An 18,690-nucleotide genomic window follows, 5' to 3' on the forward strand; every position below is an offset into this window, starting at 1 on the left:
ACATAATGATAAGTGATTTTAGAACAACAACTACTACAACAACAGTTATAACACATACAAATAATACAAATTAAATCATAATAACAAAATTATTAAACAGATGCTCAAAAGTGTCATCATGTCTCAATCACGAGTTATTTTAGCATTTTGATACATTAAACATTTTATTAATATTAATAATTTATTATTCATATGAATTTATATTTAAATAATTCATTAATATTACTAAACATTTATGTTGTATTATTTTATTTTATTAATTTTAATTTAATTTTTTACTGTTGTTGCGCGCCGACGTTAGGAGTCACGTGATCTGAGAGTGCGGAAGTTTTGATCCTGAACGTCTGAGCGCCTTCGATCATATAAACGTTTGTGCTTTTGACATATAAATGGTCAGGTAAAATGTTTCCTTTCTGTTTTCATTGCGATATTTCATAGATATATTAATAATCATCCATTTGAGCTTCTGGCCGCTGTGTTTTCTCCATCGGAGATAGAAGGAGGAACTCGTCGTGTAGACTAACGTTATATCAAATCATAATACGTGTCTTAATCCGCTAACGTTAGTTTGTTTCAGATAACTGTCATATTATTATTATTATACTCTCTTATTAAAGGGTTTGCATTGCGACACACAGCACAACAGTGTTAATTCAGCTTTATCCGAATCCATGTGCGAGTCATCATGTGACTGTCATTCGGTTAAGCCTCTGTTTAGGTTTAAAAACCTCTGTTTAAACACTTTAGTTGCCATGTTTCTGTATTAGATCAGAGTCTCTAGATTGGATCCAAGTATACCGTAGATACCTTGACTAGAGAGGCTTGTTCCAAAGGATACGAAATTTTCATTTTCATACACTGTTCAATGCATTATAAACAGTAACGTTATGTGTGTTGACAACTTCAGTATGCAGAGTATTTGAGTGTTATATTATGAGTTTATATATTACCTTGGCAAATGCTAACACTAGATAATTGAAAATTATTTTTAATTTACTTATGCTGATTGAATGATTCTTTGGTTTGTGTTGGTGTATGCGTGTAGGATGATTCAGAAACGTTACCTGGAGGGACAGGTGTACTCTGTCCCGCTCATCCAGCCGGATCTGAGGAGAGAAGAGGCTGTGCATCAGATCACTGATGCGTTACAGTACCTGGAGATGATATCAACAGACATCTTTTCTAGGTAAACACACACTTATTCTTAGGTTCTTTACCAAACAAATATTCACTATAAAAAAAAAATATTATTTCATGTTAAATAAAAAATGTTTAAAAAAAATTATTATATATACTAGTATATATACACTACTGCTTTTTTATAATTTATTTATATATATATATATATATATATATATATATATATATATATATATATATTATAAAATAATACAACTATAAAAAATTTAAATTAAAAATTTAAGTCAGCAAAGATGCATTAGATTGATCAAAACCAACAGTAAAATATTTATAATGTTAGAAATGATTTCTGTTTCAGATAAAAGCATTCAAACTTTCTATTCCAATAAATGGTTCTTAAGCAAATCCGTATATTAAAATGATTTCTGAAGGATCATGTGACTCTACTGGAGTTACTGGGGTAATGATGCTGAAAATCCGGCTTTGGATCACAGACAAATATTAAAATATTCAAATACATTAAAATAAAAAACAGGTATTTAAAATTCTACTAATATTACTGTTTTTACTGTATTTTTTATCAAATAAATGCAGCCTTGATGAGCATATAGTACTTTTAAAATATTATAAATCTTATCAATTGACAAAATTTTATTGAATAACACATAGTAAATATTTCTTCGTGCAAGGCATAAAAACACATGCACATGATCAACAAACATAAGATGCAGTCAACAAGGTGTGTGTATAAGGTAAGTGACAGCTCTGTCCACTGGCCCAAAAACCCTGGGCCTTCCATATTGTTGCACCTGGCTTCTGATGGAGAGAGCATGGTTAGACCGTTTCAAAATAACAAAGGAGAGAAACACAATAAAAGGTGTGTGTTTTCCATGAGATGCAGTTGTGAGGGAGTGAGTGCTCAAAATTGCTAATTCCAGCTGAACAGGCTCAAAAACCATCCACAGTGTTACCATGACAACATGGCATGTAGGGGTCCAGGGAACATATTTGAGTGTGTGTGTGTGTGTGTGGTGAAGCAGTGCGTTTCTAGGTCAGCTCCATTAAGCCTCTCCTTCCCCCCCCTTCTCTTTTAGTCATTCTTCTGTCATTTTCCCTTATTTCTAATAGAGGGTCTTTTCAGACAGCGTGTAGTGCCATAGGCTACACTGACTCAGAAGTGATGATAGGACTGTACACATGCACAATTACGCTCTCATTCCCGCTGCATTTAGTTGATGTTTTCAGGCTGGCGTACTGTAGCTGCCTCCTGTAATCAAGGGATCTTTTTTCCTGTTTGTAATGTTTGTCCACAGAAACAGTGTAGAATGGACAAACAAAGGAGATATGTGGCTGGTAAACACTGACTGGCTTACAATAGGTATAATAAAAAGACATTATAATATCCAGCCAAGCAAATGGCATTGACGTAGAGCCACCAAGGTCACAGTATACTTGCTGTTCCATCTGCTATTAATGTGCTGCAGTACACCATTGTTCAGCATGATGTTTGGAGGATGTTTTTGTAAGAAGTCGCTTATGCTCACCAAGGTTGCATTTATTTTATATATATATATATATATATATATATATATATATATATATATATATATATATATATATATAAAAAAAGAAAAATACGGTAAAAACTGTAAAATTGTGAAATATTATTACAATTTAAAATAACTATTTTCTATTTGAATATAGTTTAAAATTTTATTTATTCCTGTGAAGCAAAGCTGAATTTGCAGCCTCATTACTCCAGTCTTCAGTGTCACATGATCATAGTTTGTGGAAACCAGTATGCATTTTTCAGGATTCTTTAAATAGAAATATAAAAAGAACAGTATTTATATGAAATAAAATCTTTTTTTTATAAAAAATGAAATAATTTTTTATCCACTTATTGCTCATAGCAAATGAAACACAAAATTTCTAAATTAAATTACTTAATGCAGTATTAACATAGACTTAATTTAGAAATCTTGAAATGTAATGTTTAATTGTTTAGTTTTTTTTGAAGATTAAATTGTCAATGTTGAGGATGTCAAAATTAGTCAAACATACTGCTTTAAACAGGATTCATTATGAAACGGTTTCAATCACCAACAAATTAGTTGAGAAAGACCTGAATTTTTTACTGAATTACACTTTTGTGAAGTTATTATCTAACTGTGTTCACCTGTATTCTGCTGCTATAGTTTGACTTGGTCTGGTTTTGACAGGGTGTCTCAGAGCGTGGAGAAGAACCGTGTACACCTTCAGTCTGTCACAGACCGGATCAAACTGGCTCAGGCCAGAGTCCAGAAGATCAAAGGAAGCAAGAAAGCCACAAAGGTGATGCAGATGATTCAGACACAGAGAATCTCACAGTCAGTCACACAGTGTAGAAGAGATACAATTTCTGCAACATATATTTGGAGTTGTAGGGTGGGCATAAGCTAATGGTTAAAATGTCTGGGTCGTATTTTGACTAAAAAACAAACAAAAAACAATAAATGCACTTTATTATTGAGATTTGTACTGCTCTACTGTTTGAACTGCTGAAATGTTGTTCTTATAATAATTGTACTGTAAGTCACTTTGGATTAAAGCACCAACTAAATGACTAATGAATAATTATTGCACAGTACGGATAACGTGGTTATATGTCTGATGTGTTTGTGTAGGTGTTCTCCAGTGCCAAATACCCCGCTCCAGAAAAACTGCAGGATTATTCGTCTATCTTTACAGGTGCAGTAGATCCCGCCTCCCAAAAGCGGCCTCGCTTTAAAGTTCAGAGCAAACTCCGCCCACTGGATGAAAAGACCCCACAGGTGAACAAATTTAGTCATCTGCCTTTCAGCTCCTTATCCTCATACTTTCTTTTCTGTTCACTTTTAAGTGTATATGGCTCATATTTTGTTAAAAAATTCATAATGAGAGAAAGTGAGAAAGAAAAAAAATCACACATAATGAGAGGAAGAAGACAGCTCTTCCACTACAGATGCAGGATTCTCTCCTCTTTTTATTTTATTTGGCTTATTTAATTTTTTTATTTAACAACATTTCAAACATTAATTAATTTTTTTTTTTTAAATATGTCTATTAATTTGTCTATTAAAAAGTGATTTATTTCCGTTTTATTTCCAAAAATCATGGTAATGTTACAATATCAACTCTGTTACCATGATTTTGTGGAAGACTGAAAGTGTCACTTACAAATAAAATGAAGGAATAAATGCAGTTAAAATAATTACTACATCATTTTCTATTGAAAAATTTAAATCTTTTAAATTATTTAAAACTGTTTAATTTACTTAACTGTTTATTTAATTAAAATAAAATTGTAACAATTTTAAATAAATTTTATAATAATTTTTTTATCTTTTTAAAATGTTATTTAAAAATGTTTAATGTCATATCTTAAATTTCATTTTGATAAACCATTGGCAGGTTGCTTTTCATTGTTATGTTATATGCTTTACATATTTGCTTCATCCAAGTAAAAAAAAAAAAAATGCCATTGGATTTTATCAGCCACACAAGCACTTAACTATTATAAATTGTGGATATTTGTGAAACTATCAGCATCAAATTCTTTTTATAAGAAGTCCTTTGTAGTTTCAAATTTATGTTACAAATATTTACTGAAATGACCCACAAATGTGTTTCATAGGAGAAGCTGATGTATTTGCCAGTATGCGTCAACACTAAGAAGCGCTCTGAGGATGAGACAGAGGAGGGTTTGGGAAGTCTGCCGAGAAATGTCAACTCAGTCAGCTCCTTATTGCTGTTCAACACAACAGAGAACCTGTGAGTATCCAAACTCCTACACATACTGACTGAATGCTGCGCTGCTGTTGCAACCTTATTAACGCTCGTATAATCATCGCTGTGTGTGTTTGTGTATTTTCAGCTATAAGAAATATGTGTTTCTTGACCCTCTGGCGGGCGCCGTGACTAAAACACACACCACGTTAGAGACGGAAAAGGAAGATAAACCGTTTGATGCGCCACTGTCGATCACCAAGAGAGAGCAACTAGAGAGACAGGTGAGCTGTTCAGTCACATCTATAACGACGTGATGCACTGAAAACAGGACGCAAGCTCAGCTGATTACGTGTATTTCTATATGCTTTCTTCTCAGACTGCAGAGAATTATTTCTATGTGCCAGACCTGGGGCAAGTGCCTGAGATCGACGTGCCGTCTTACCTGCCTGACTTACCTGGCATCGCTGATGACCTCATGTACAGCGCTGACCTCGGCCCAGGGTTCGCACCATCTGTTCCTGCCAGCAACAGCATCCCTGAACTACCATCGTTTGGCACAGAGCACGATGAATCTAGCGGTGGGATCATTATTTATTATTTTTTGAGAAATTAATTTATAATTATGTAATTTGGAAAAATATATCGTGATGTAATTCAACTAAAAAAAAATGTTTTTTATTAAAATTATATATAATTTTTAAAAATATAAAAATACATGTAATTACTAATGCTGTCAAACCGCATACAAAATAAGTTTTGTTTGCATAATATATGTGTGTTCTGTTTATATTTATTATGTATATACACATATAGTATATATTTTGAAAATATTTACGTTTATATTCATACAATTTATATTATAAATAAATATATTTAATATATAAACATAACATATTTTTCTGAAATATATACATGCTACTTTTATTTTAGATACGATTTAATCATGATTAATCGTTTGACTTTGTTATTATTTAAGCGTTGGTTGTTTTTAAGACTCTCATTTTAGGCTTGAGGCTCCGCCCCTTCTGCCACCTCCTCCTCCACCGGAGCCAACTCACGTATCAATCCCGCCCCCTGGAACTCCAGCTCCGCCCCCTCCGCCTCCACCTCCACCTATCACAGCAGACAGCACTGATGCCACGACAAGTCAAGTCCCTCCCACAGGTAAAAGATTCATTTTCAGAATTATCGACAGTGTTTTTAGCGATGGCTGAGTGTTCAAAAATCTTTTTTTGTCCATATACACTAACATTAGGCTGGTGGTTGCTAAGTCTCACCAAGGTTGCATTTATTTAGTCAAAAATACATTAAAAACAGTAATACTGTATAATAATCGTTATCTATTTTAACCACTGTCTTTTGTGTTCGTGTGTATCAGGTATGGTGAAGGGCGCCCCTACTGAAGTTTTACAGCCGTCAGACGGCCGAGCCAGTCTGCTGGAGTCGATCCGAAACGCCGGCGGTATCGGCAAAGCCAACCTCCGCAATGTAAAAGAGCGGAAGATGGAGAAGAAGAAACAGAAGGAGCAAGTTCAAGGTCAGGTGCCAGCAGTGTTTACACTCTTCTGAAAGCATTCTGCCAAACAGGGTCAATTAGAGGGTGTTAACATTAGCCAAACTGTTATCAGGGTAAGAAACTTGTTAGTAGTGTTTGCTAATGGTAGCATTAAAAAAGCCAAGCTATATGTAGAGACCTTGGACCAGTAAGCAACATCCTAGTAACCACATAGGTACACCCTGGCAACCATTCAGAATATATGTAAAACTGTTCATGCAGTTAGTTTGCAAGGTGAGCATATTAAGTGTACAAGAGGATTCATTTTTAAAGCAAGCGGAATTCATTGTGTTCCAGTATCGCTGATATAAGGACGAGCGCTGTGGTATTTGGAAAGGTCAAAAGAGAAATTAACTTTCATTAAATCTGCGGTTAAGCCTTTTTAAATCTGCTTGACATTTGCTCTGAAATCGACTGGCTCTGGACTCACAAAGTCTCGGATATTTCAGATTCTTCATTGATTTATTACTGATGGATAAACTTTGTGGTCTTTTGAATTTGTCGACTCTGAGAGGTGATTTCTAATGATTTAGGACTTGGGAGGAGGTGCCACACTTAAGATTTGAACCAGTGCAATGTAATAATCTTTGCTACTTGATATTCTCCTGAAATATGCATATATATGTTTGCTGCAGAAAATGACAAAGACCATTGATCCAAAATACTGAAAAATTATATTATTACAAAATGTATTTTATTCCTGCGATGATAAAGCTGTATTTTCAGCATCATTACTCCAGTCTTCAGTGTCATGTGATCCTTCAGAAGTCGATCTAATATTCTGATTTGATGCTCAAGATACATTTCTTTCAGGATTAATTGATCATTAGCATCTTTAGTAACATTGCACATTCACTTTTGATACATTTATTGCATCCTTGTAGGTTATCATTCATTAAACAACAAAATAGTAATTTTTCTCGTTGCATGACCTAACAGTTGTGTTTTTTCCAGTTGGGGCAGCGGTGAGCGGTGGAGACCTGATGTCTGACCTCTTCAATAAATTGGCCATGCGCAGGAAAGGTGCATTTGAAACCTTGGTTTTAGCCTCAGTCTCCGTGTTTTGTTCCTACCTGATGCATTTTTCATTTTGAATATTTGACAGGGATTTCTGGCAAGGGCCCAGCGGGCGGAGACTCATCCGAAGCTCCTGCCAACTCCAATGGCGCGTTCGCCAGGATGTCAGATGTGATCCCGCCCCTTCCAGCGCCACAGCAACCCACTGCAGACGATGAAGGTGATTGGGAGGCGTAACCATTGTGAATCAGAGTTGAGTGCGAAACTCAAGACTGGAGAGTTGAAATCCTCATAGACGGCGTCTGGAGATAGTGTCGAGTGAGACGTCTGCTCTCTTGTTTTGTATCCTGAAGGTCAGTGAATTAACAAAAGTGTAAGAGGATGTGTTCTATATGTCATTAAACCCTTTATAGTCTGGAAGATTATATTATTAAAGTCAACGCAAATTAGTGCAAATTATTTCAAAAATTTTGAAAATGCAATCTTTCAAGCAAATGTAATAAATATTTTTATAATATAATATATGTTATATAATAATACTACAATAATAGTATTATATTGTAAAATAAAAAATAAATAAGTATAATTTATTTTAAAGAACAACAAAACATTACATTATTAATAAATAATACTATTATTTCTGACTGTCTTAGGTTCTTGGCTTTCAAATGTTAAATGATTGAGCTTCATCTAACTGCACACTCAGATCATTTATGTATGATTTATCAAAAATATCAAGATGCATCTTTGTAATCTTCCAAAATGTTGTAGCTAAATGACTTTCCTTTTCATCTGATGTCATCTCATTCACATGAGCAATTGGTTGATGTTACTTTAAACACACATTATGGTTATGTTGATTTAATAATGAATTGCATTTTTTAATGAACAATTTTCAGTACTCGCTGCACATTCAAAATAATGTGACAAGTTGATGGTGAAATAACTAATGTTCCATTAAGGAAGAAAAGAATGTAAAAATTCTGTATTTTTTTAATATTGTGTTTTACATGCTCTAAAACATCTCTGCTATTAGTAGCTTCAGTATAGTCAATAAACTCTAATCTACTATGATTGTTGTAGCCCATCTGAGCGAGTCTTTTGGCTTCACATTTTAGATTAAACACACAGAAACCAATCATCTTGTAAACAATCAGCTTTAATTTAATAAAAGTCAACAACTGAACCAAAAACAGATGCTGAAACACAGAACACGAGGACAGAGGCAGCAGAACTCTTCTTCAATAATTCACAAGGCCAGAGTATTCAGACAGACATCCATAATGCAGGACACACTGTAGTATTTGTACACAGCCCTGTTGAGTCGATGGCCTCAGAGCGGCGGTCTCTGTCGCTTCTCCAGGAAAAACTGCGGAATCAAATACAGGATCAGACCGGGAGCATATGGCTAATAAATCATCCTCATCCTGTCATCCTTCACTTCCTGTCATTAGAACAGACCTGCTTACAGAGAGCACAGCTGGAGAACGTCTGTCTCATTAAAAGACACGCACATGAGCTCTCATTCACACTTCACATGCTCCTGTCAATCATAATGACATTCTGTCTATTATGTTAGAAATGAAGCTGAATGCATCAGGCAAGTGATCCGATGAAGATAGAAAAAAAAAAAAAAAAAAAACATTTTCAATGTAGACTGCATTATGATCATAATTTAAAACATTTATTGTACAAGAAAAAAATGTCCATCTTTATTTGTTTGATTTCAAATGTTGTTTATTTTCAAGGAAAACAATTTACAAAATACAAAAATCCATATATAAAATAAAAAAAATGAAAACCCATTTAAATATGGAAAATATCCCATCCTTGATGCATAATGTACATATTATGCATAGAATTCCTGGATTAACTACAGAGCACTGGTATCCCACAATGCAATGTGCTTGACTTGACCTTTCATTTCCACTGAATGAGCTGTAAGTGATATCAACTGCAATTTTAAATCGTATTTACTTTTTACAAATATTAAGACATTTGAACAAAAACTGGATTGAAAATGCTAAATATTAATTTCTGAGGTAATAACGGGACATTTGCTGTATAAACATGCAACATAAAAAATCATTTGACCAGTCGTTTAAAAGTGTCGCATGTTGTTTCTTGTGCAATTAAAAAAAACTAAATAGGCAGTATATAATTCATACAGCACAGTACGCTTACCCTCCTGATGCTGGCGAAGGCGGGACCAAATGTTGTGTGCGTGTGCGTGCTGGATCGAATCCATTCTGGAAGTTTCTGCAGCGTGCCTGATCGGGCGTACCGGTGGTCACAGAGCACAATACATGCATAATCACCACGATGACGGATCGCACGACCTGTGTGAAGTGAACAGGCCAAAACAAAGTGAGAAACTGAGATTTACTCCACTATTACACATCTCAAAGACTGTGAAAGCTGACTGCATACTAGTCTTACATATATGCTATTATGCTATTCTAAAATCAAACAATCTGCATCTGTTAAGCACAGCACTGAATTACAGAAGTGCAGGCTCCACCTACCAATAGATTGATTGACAGCTTTCATGCACAGATTCTCAATCAGTGCCTTCCCAGGACTTTTACCACCAATGTGTGGCTGAAACAGATGGGAGAGAGTTAGAAACGGCAGATTTGTCCTGTAAGTTCCCATATGCACCATCCTGTAGTTAGTCTCACCATGTGTTTGTCCAGGTAAGACATCTTCTCCTGCAGCTCTGGAGACTTTATGTTGGGATACGGCATTCCAACCATAACGATACATCTAAACAAAAACACACATGCAAAATAATACCCTTTTACATGCTGTGCAGAATACACGAAAGATTTAAATAACAGAAAGTGAAGCAGTATTCATTAAGCATTATTTTAGTATAATATAGTATTTAGTTATATTTGTAGTAGTTTTATATTTTCCATAGATTTAAGTTTTAGTTGTTTTTCATGTTTTTCCCATTCTAGTTTGTTTTCATTAAAGTATTTAAAACTTAAACAGACATTGAAAAAGCTGCCTTTGCAAATAATTGAAAAAAAAAGCTACATTTTAAAATGTTAGTATCATTATAATATTATGAATTAATAAATTACAATTTTCAATTTGTATCTTGGTTTAAGTCTTAGTCATTTTGTTGGGTTTTTTGGTAACACTTTACAATAAGTTTCAATTATTGTGACAAACAACAATACAGTTTTTACAGTATTTATTCATCTTTGTTAATGTTAATGAAAATGCAGTTGTTCACTTAATTCACAGTGCATTATCTAATGTTAACAAGCACAACTTTTGATTTTAATAATGCATTAGAAAAAGGTTGAAATTAACATTAAGATGAATACTGTAGAAGTATTGTTCATTCTTAGTTCACGTTAACCTAAGGATTGTTAACTAATGAACCTTATGGTAAAGTGTTACCATTTTTTTTTTTTTTTTGTAGATGTATTTTTTATTTTAGTTTTAGTTCAGGTATGATCTTTATTTTAGTTTTAGTCATTTTAGTACTTCAACTTCAACAAACAAAAAAAAAAGCAAATGTTCCAACCACTCAAGATCATTTTTAAATAACTAAATGAAATGAGTATCAGTTTATATTTTTAAATAGTGTTAGTTTCAATTAATGGACATAATAGTAATGTATGCTATATTGTATATGCAATGAAACATCCTATATTGTTGTCATGTCGTAGGGTGCTTCATTGTACATGGCACATTTTGGGGTATTTATGCATACTGCAAAAATAGTTTGGCATGCTATTCTTTTACCTGCCCAGGTCATCAGAGAAGTTGATTCCTTCACTCATTTTCCCTCCCACTACAGAGAATAGCAGCGCCCCTGTCTGGCCACTTCCGGCATTAATGCAGCGCTGCATTGACATAACAAACCATAACACGTCATTAACTGTAGCTTTAAACAGCCTGACCTGAGCTAATTCACTTTTTAGTAGTGTATTATTCACACACGAACACACCTGTATACACTTGGAATAGTCACTGAGCACTTGCTCAACCTGACTGGCTTTTTTCGGCTCCTGGAAAATCTGAAACACACAAAGAGCACCTTAATTTGAGTATAAACCGACTTGGCATGATAGTAGCAGCGTTTGTGTACCTTCTTCTTAGACTGGAGCCGCTGAAGGACGCCAGTGCTCTCCCAGTGTCCCAGAATCCTCTTCTCATATTCGTAGGAGGGGAAGAAACAGACCACGCCCCCCGGCACTATGTTGCAAAGGTTTGAGAGAACACGACCCGTCTCCTCCATCTGATATAGAGAACGGGTACGAAGATCAGGCAGAACAGATTTTGGGGTTATTTACATTTGTTTGCCATTGTACTCTATATTTTTTGAAAGAAGTCTCTTGTGCTCACCAAGACTGCATTTTTTTGATCAAATATACATTAAAAACAGTAATATTGTGAAATATTATTACAACTTAGAATCACTCTTTTCGATTTCAGCTTGACGTTATATCTTCATTTTGCATTTTGTTTCTTGTTTTAAAGATGTTTATATATTTGTACTGGAAAACAGGACAAAAATATTGATAAAGATATTCATTTAATGCCATGACTATGAATTTAAGACATACTGCTCCTATTTAAGAACTTTTAAGGCCTTTTAATGACAAGTTAAGACTTTTTACTGATGATACTTTGTGGCCATAATGTTGTGTTTGCATGCAACCAACTGTGGTAGTTTTACCATCTGTGGCGTGTCTCTAGTTTGAAAAGTGAACTCCAACTGTTGTCCTGAGGGGCCGGCGCAAAGGACTATGGGTAGGATGTTCTCAGGGGGTATGACATGACCTGAAGCCATTATGCAAGAGTAACACACATAATCAGCAACACTGGAAAAGATGAACTGCAAGAAGAAATGTGCACAATAATGTAAACTCACCACATGAGAACTCTAAAATACGGTCTTCTGTGACCCCGGCGGAAAATAGAAGCTGCTCTTTAAAATCAGCAACCTGCAAAGCATTAACATAAATCAGTCTTCTAAACTCTGAAAGTCTTTAATATGTCCGTTTAAGGTTATGTAACTGAGACAGCTATGTGTGTGTGTGTGTGTGTGTGAGCTGACGGGCTGCATGGTTCCCCCGGCGATGATCACGGCCCTGCACTCCTGGACGATCTGTGCAAAGTGAACTGCGGCGTTTAGCAAGAGAAACTTCAGACTGCTCTGCGAAAGACATTCTGGAGGAAGAAAGGAGAATGATGTGTGAGAGGACAGTTTCATGTGTTCATCTCTGTGCATGCGATCGGATACTCACTAACCCTGCCTTTGTATCATGACTCGTCCATCTTTGTTGGCGTTAGTGAGGGCAAACAGGAAACTTTCAACCAGCATCATTGGAGAAGCCATGATTGGTTTGTCTTCTACTGCCATCTGCTGCTCTGAGACATCTAGAACATCAAATCCACACTGACTGCTGCTCGGTGTAAAACCAGGAAGATGATGTTGACTGAGACCGGACTGTACCTGTAGGTTTGTTCTGAAGCGTCTGCAGGAAGCGTCCGAGTCCTTCCGTGCGACGGTTCTCTTTGTTCTTCGATCCCGAGTGTGTGATTACACCACTGCCTTCGTATTTCTCCACAAACCCACACAGCTACACACGGGACACGGATCATCAGTGTGTGTTTGTAAAAATGGAGTCATAAGTGTGTTCTCGTACTCACTTTATGGCTGATCATGCTCTTCTCAAAATATTTCTGAACCTACAAAAAAAAAAGATTCATCCATATTAATAACTCTACCAATGCCAAATTAAAAAAAAAAAAAAAACATAATAATAATAATACACTTTAATGATAATTAATACTAACACATGTTTTAACATGTATACTAACTGTATATATAAAACCCAAATGAGAATGTTGCATTGGCAGCTGTCTGAAATAAATTAAGTTTTAGTTTAATTACGGTACTAAAATTACTAAAAATTAAATAAAAAAGTAATTAAAGCTATGAATTTAAAACAATTTAACTGAAAAATTAAAAAATAATAATAATAACAGTCAATGAAGTTGGTGCAGTGTTGCTATTGTCAACAAAAATAAACTATTTTAAAATATATTTTTTGAACTGAAAAAAGCTGAAATTAAATTTAATACAAATATTAGATGAAAAAAACAAAACAAATGAGAATGAGAAATGTTGCACTGGCGGATATCTGAAATGAAATGTTTAAGTTGAATTACTAAAATTGCTAAAACTGAAATAAAAATATATTAACCCTTTAACTGTCACCCCGTCCCGTATACGGGACGCCTACATTTACTTCACTATATTACAATTAAATCGAATCTAATCTTGACAAACTATATATCGTTGGAAAGGTCTAAGTCTCCCAAATATATTTTTACCAATGTTTTTTTGTAAAGAATTATGTAAGAAAAGTAATAGATTAATTTTTGACAAGAGTGCACCCTCAAAAATCTACATTATAACAGGAGTTCTGACCTTTTTTTTTTTTTTTTTTTTTTAAAAAGACTTCTTCATTGCCTTTTTCTCTATCACATTTTAGAAATCACCAGAAATTATATATCAACTGAAAACTTAAAATCTAAAAATTCATCCTTTAAAACCCATTTTAAAATCAGACATTGCATTACCATGTAAATGGTACATCAATATCATGTTGCAAAATGTTTTCATTCATGAATTATAAAAATGTAAGTTTGGATCGTGCACTGTAAAGTCTATGTTCAAATATGTGAGTAATCCGTTTTAAAGCTAATATAATATTAAATAAAAAATACAAAATGAATTCAACTGAAATATTAAATAAAAATATAAGCAAATTAAAAATATGAATAAATATAATAATATATAAATAATATGAAGTCATGAAGTACCTTAAAAAGGTTTATGTTATCAACTTGAGCCTTAAATAGGAAGTCATTGATAGTCAGCAGCTCACTTCCTGTTTAAAAAAAATGACAAAACAAAATAACATTAAAAAAAATATATACTTCATGAAAAAAAAATAAAACACTAAACTTTGCATGCGGATTGTGTTTGTTTACCTGGTTGGCAGGACTGAGTGTTGGGATTCTGACCCACTTTACCTGTTAACAGGAAACCACAGCAATAAATCAGCTAGATAAAATGAGATGGAACAAGATGAAACAATGTCCCACAGCTGACCTCCAAGTGTGCGCACAAGGCCCTCCAGCACAAAGAGGATCTGTTTAATGTACATCAGATTTTTGGCCTTCAATCGACTTCTGCAACCATAAAACACAATGATATTTACATTAAATTCCAATGATAATATGACCTAATGTCTAAAAACATTACTTTAAGAAGATAGCAGACTTAAATTTCACTTTCAATTAACTTTTGATTTCCTCTTTTTAAGTTTGACAGAATGAAAATAAGAAATGTTTCCTGAGCAGCAAATCAGCATATTAGAATGATTTCTGAATGATCATGTGACACTGAAGACTGGAGTAATGATGCTGGAAATACAGCTTTACGTCACAGGAATAAATGACATTTAAAAATATATTACAACAGAAAATAGTTACTTTAAATTGTAATAATATTTCAAAATATTACTGTTTTGAATGCATTTTTAAAACAAGCTTTGGTAGCACAAGAGACTTGATAGCATCAGATCGATTTATTTTCATTGTGTGAACATTCTGCAAAAGTCCTCCTTTTGTGTTCCACAGAATAAGAAAGTCATAAGAATTTGGAACAACTTGATCATGAGTAAATAATAAATTTTACCTCTAAATTAGATGCACAGAATGTTTGACGTGTGTTACCTGTAGCGCTCACAGTACTGAGAGAGCTGTGAATGAGCCCTGCAGAACTGAAACATAACCAACACACATCAGTTAACTAGTCTGATCAGACTACGCTAGATCTGATCAGTGAGTAAGTGTGTCCGTGCACCTGTGCTCCACTGATTTCTGCACTGTGTATGGCTGAGATGGTGTCAGTCAGATTATGAGCCTCATCTATAATCACAATCTGATCCTTTAGTTTGATCCCAGTCGCTTTACGGGTGGAAGCATGGAGCAGCGACTGATACGGCAACACCACCACCTGAGAAAGAGAGAGAAAGACTGAATGCACAGGGTGTATATGAGCGAGGGCGTGTTGCATCAGGTGTGTGTGTACCTGTGCTGCAGGTATTGCCATTCGTGTGCTGTAGTAAGGACATGTGTGTGTCTCCCGGCCGTGCTGCAGGAGCTGCTCCACGTCTCGCACCTTCACCAGCACCTCGTCCCTCATCGCCATCAAATTTTCAAAACCTGAGAAGGGGCAAGTTGCCTTGGGAGCGCCGCGCCGACGTTTGGTCTCAGAGTCTGACGCCTTCTCTTGTTTCTCTGCAGATGGAGGACAAACCTTCACCATCGAGCTCATGTCATTATGTTAGCACTGGGTCATTTTAAGAATTGGCAGAGATTGTGTTGGGGTTTCTGACCGTGTTTGTTTTTCTGCATTTCTAAACAGCGGTCGTTCATCATTTGGACGTTTCCGAGCCGGACGACCTCTGGATTAATGCACAGGTTCTGTAAATGACAACATGACACTTCATCTAATTGGCTCTTTTAGGGATTCATGAGAATTTGTTGTTTAAATTTGCACTAGCATTGTGGCAGCACTCATTTGCTACAAAACAAAAAAAAAGTCCAAATCTAAAATGTAAAAACACGTAAAAGCATAATTCTTGTTATGGACACTCATTATAAAATTGTTTTATATCATATAAAATATTATATTATTATATAATACTGTTCAAAAGTTTGGGCTCAGTAAGATATATACTTGTACTCAGCAAGGATGCATTAAATTGATTTCAAGAAAATGCTGTTCTTTTAAACTTTCTATAAAACTATAAAGCTTCCATGAAACTATTAAGCAGCTCAACTTTTTTCAACATCCATAATAACAATACATGTTTCTTGAGCAGCAAATCAGCATATCAGAATGATTTCTGAAGGATCATGTGACTCATGTGAGGAATGATGCTGAAAATACAGCTTTGCACCACAGGAATAAATGACATCTTAAAATATATTACAATATGAAACAGTTTTTTGTACTGTAATAATATTAAGCAGTATTACTGTTTTTACTGTATTTTTGATTAAACAAGTGCAGTCTTGTTGAACCTAAGAGTCTTATTTCAGAAACATTAAAAGACCACAATCTAAACGGTGGTACATTTACATGGTACATGTATAATAATTGTTAAAGTGTTAATAGGGATAAAAGAATCCCAATAACAACTCTGTGGGCATCTTTACCGGTCTGGAGCCCAGGTTAACCAAGCGAACAGCGGCCCCGTATGGACTCTTCTGCACCTCGTGGACAAACTGAGCCAGCTGAGAGTGAGTTCGGCTACAGTAATAAATCTAAAGATGTAAAAAAAAAAAAAAAAACATTGTTAAACATGCACAAACACCTTGTTCACTAATACAGGATGGGGAGTTTAAACATGCACCTTAGTGACGTGATCCTCCTCTAGATCTTCATCATCGTCCTCATCACACACCCTGTGGAGGAAACCCTGTGAGAAATCAAGGCTGGAAAAGACACACAAACTTGTGCACAATCAATACCTGCTCTTGGGCGTGGCTTCATCATCACTCTCATATTCTGCTACAATAAGCCCCTCCTCCTCTGGATTGAATGTCTCTGACTCCGCTCCCTCTCTGCTGAGCTGCAGTAATTTTACAGCCTCATCATCTTCGTTGGCCTGTTAAAGGTAAAATAAGCAACCTGATAATTTACTGGTTAAAATGTAATGTCTGTCTGAGTACCTGGAATAGCAGATCCATATTAACAATATTCTTTCTTATTTTCTTTTTAATTTTATTTTATATGTTTCTAAATCATAAAACCTTGTTTATTTCCATGTATCAATAATACTGTTCATGCACTCACTTTTCTCTTCATGGCATATCTGAGCTGGGCATTGTGACGGATCATCTCCAATCTTTCCTCTCGCTTCTTCCGTTTCAGCTCTTCATCCTGAATGAAATTGAGAAAAAGCATGATTTTTTTTTAAACCACTTAAGACAAGAGGTTTCCAATTTTTATAAATATTATAAATATATGATAATCCTAGTGCAAATGATCACCATCAATTTATAAATAATTAAATTAAATAGTAATTGTTAAATATTTACTTTTTTTTCTTTGCATTTTTAATTTATCTACTTTCTATAGTACTATACAGTTAGATGTAATATTTATTTATATTATTTGTGTGTGTGTGTGTGTGTGTTTAAACATTTTTAAACAAATGATTTGTTTATTTTTCATTTATTTGCTATTTTGTCTATGTAAAAACTATATTTAAAAAAATTAATAAAATAGTTTTTTTTACATTATAAAAATTTTCTGCTCACTACTGTTAGATGTATTATTTATTAGTTTATTTGCATTTTTGTTTATTCTAATTTATTTGTAATTTTTACACTGCACATTTTCACTTTCATCACTTTTCTTACACTAGATGGGACCTAGATTTAAAATCCTTCTTAGAAGCACATGACCTGATCTGATGACCTGTAAAAAAGGCACATAATTCTCATACCTTTAACTTGTTCACCATGTCTCTCTCTGCTTTCTTCTGCACAAACTCAGACACCCAGTCTGGCTCTGATGTTTGGCTGGTGCTGTCCTCCTTCACAGCATCACACTTCTTCTCCGGTCCATCCAGGAGTCTAGCAGCCTCCAGTTTCTTCTGCTCCTCATAGTCTCTCAGCCATGTCAGCGCACCACAGATAAGACTCAGAGATTTTCCCTGCAGGATCAAACACATGAAAGCTCAACCATCCACCTGAGAAAGCGAGATGAACGGATCTCGAGCGCAGACTGACCGTGCCTGTGGGACTCTCGAATATACCGATTTTACCCTGATCCAGAGCAGTGTAAAGGGCCTCCATGAAGCTCTCCTGGATGGGATAGGGCTGGAAAGGGAAAGGAAACCGACTGCTCTTGCTCTCCATGATCAGGCCAGACTGCTGCATACACCACACAAACTGAATTTGGCCGAGTTACACACTGACAAAAAAACTCCTCACAGTGTTAACGGAACATGACTTAAGTCCGTATATCTACCGCTATTCCCGTGTAATTATATTGACATCACAGATGGCTGTATCACATGTAATTTAACATCAAAGAAAAACTCGTTCTGACAGCGTAAACTTTCTCGAACGAATGTGCCTCGCGCCAGTCTTCTGCTTCAGCCAATGAAAGC

General features: G+C 35.0%; 2 protein-coding genes across 3 annotated transcripts; one reads left to right on the forward strand and one right to left on the reverse strand.

Moving 5' to 3' along the window:
- The first annotated feature begins 291 nt into the window (after positions 1-291).
- LOC127934570 (WASH complex subunit 1) lies at positions 292-8,536 on the forward strand. The gene is made up of 11 exons (XM_052532048.1): positions 292-397; positions 1,046-1,186; positions 3,363-3,474; positions 3,807-3,953; positions 4,796-4,932; positions 5,036-5,171; positions 5,267-5,468; positions 5,884-6,054; positions 6,269-6,427; positions 7,400-7,468; positions 7,551-8,536. Exons 1-11 carry the CDS (start codon positions 390-392, stop codon positions 7,697-7,699), a joined length of 1,431 nt encoding a protein of 476 aa, XP_052388008.1. The 5' UTR covers positions 292-389; the 3' UTR covers positions 7,700-8,536.
- A 69-nt stretch (positions 8,537-8,605) lies between these two features.
- Positions 8,606-18,690, reverse strand: ddx11 (DEAD/H (Asp-Glu-Ala-Asp/His) box helicase 11). Of its 2 annotated transcripts, none has more exons than XM_052532046.1 (26): positions 18,308-18,689; positions 18,022-18,231; positions 17,367-17,453; positions 17,042-17,178; positions 16,924-16,975; positions 16,727-16,834; positions 15,901-15,988; positions 15,594-15,802; positions 15,366-15,518; positions 15,236-15,282; positions 14,610-14,689; positions 14,489-14,530; positions 14,318-14,385; positions 13,139-13,177; positions 12,942-13,068; positions 12,737-12,865; positions 12,543-12,655; positions 12,357-12,429; positions 12,162-12,265; positions 11,571-11,720; positions 11,431-11,499; positions 11,225-11,325; positions 10,144-10,228; positions 9,988-10,063; positions 9,647-9,801; positions 8,606-8,831 (listed from the first exon to the last, which is right to left on the reverse strand). In XM_052532046.1, exons 1-26 carry the CDS (start codon positions 18,455-18,457, stop codon positions 8,796-8,798), a joined length of 2,688 nt encoding a protein of 895 aa, XP_052388006.1. In that variant the 5' UTR covers positions 18,458-18,689; the 3' UTR covers positions 8,606-8,795. The 2 variants fall into 2 exon arrangements, with proteins under 2 accessions (XP_052388006.1, XP_052388007.1); XM_052532047.1 differs by lacking the exon at positions 8,606-8,831 and adding an exon at positions 9,288-9,400 and having other exon boundaries at positions 18,308-18,690.

This window comes from Carassius gibelio, chromosome A18, assembly GCF_023724105.1.
Source record: "Carassius gibelio isolate Cgi1373 ecotype wild population from Czech Republic chromosome A18, carGib1.2-hapl.c, whole genome shotgun sequence".
NCBI lineage: Eukaryota > Metazoa > Chordata > Actinopteri > Cypriniformes > Cyprinidae > Carassius > Carassius gibelio.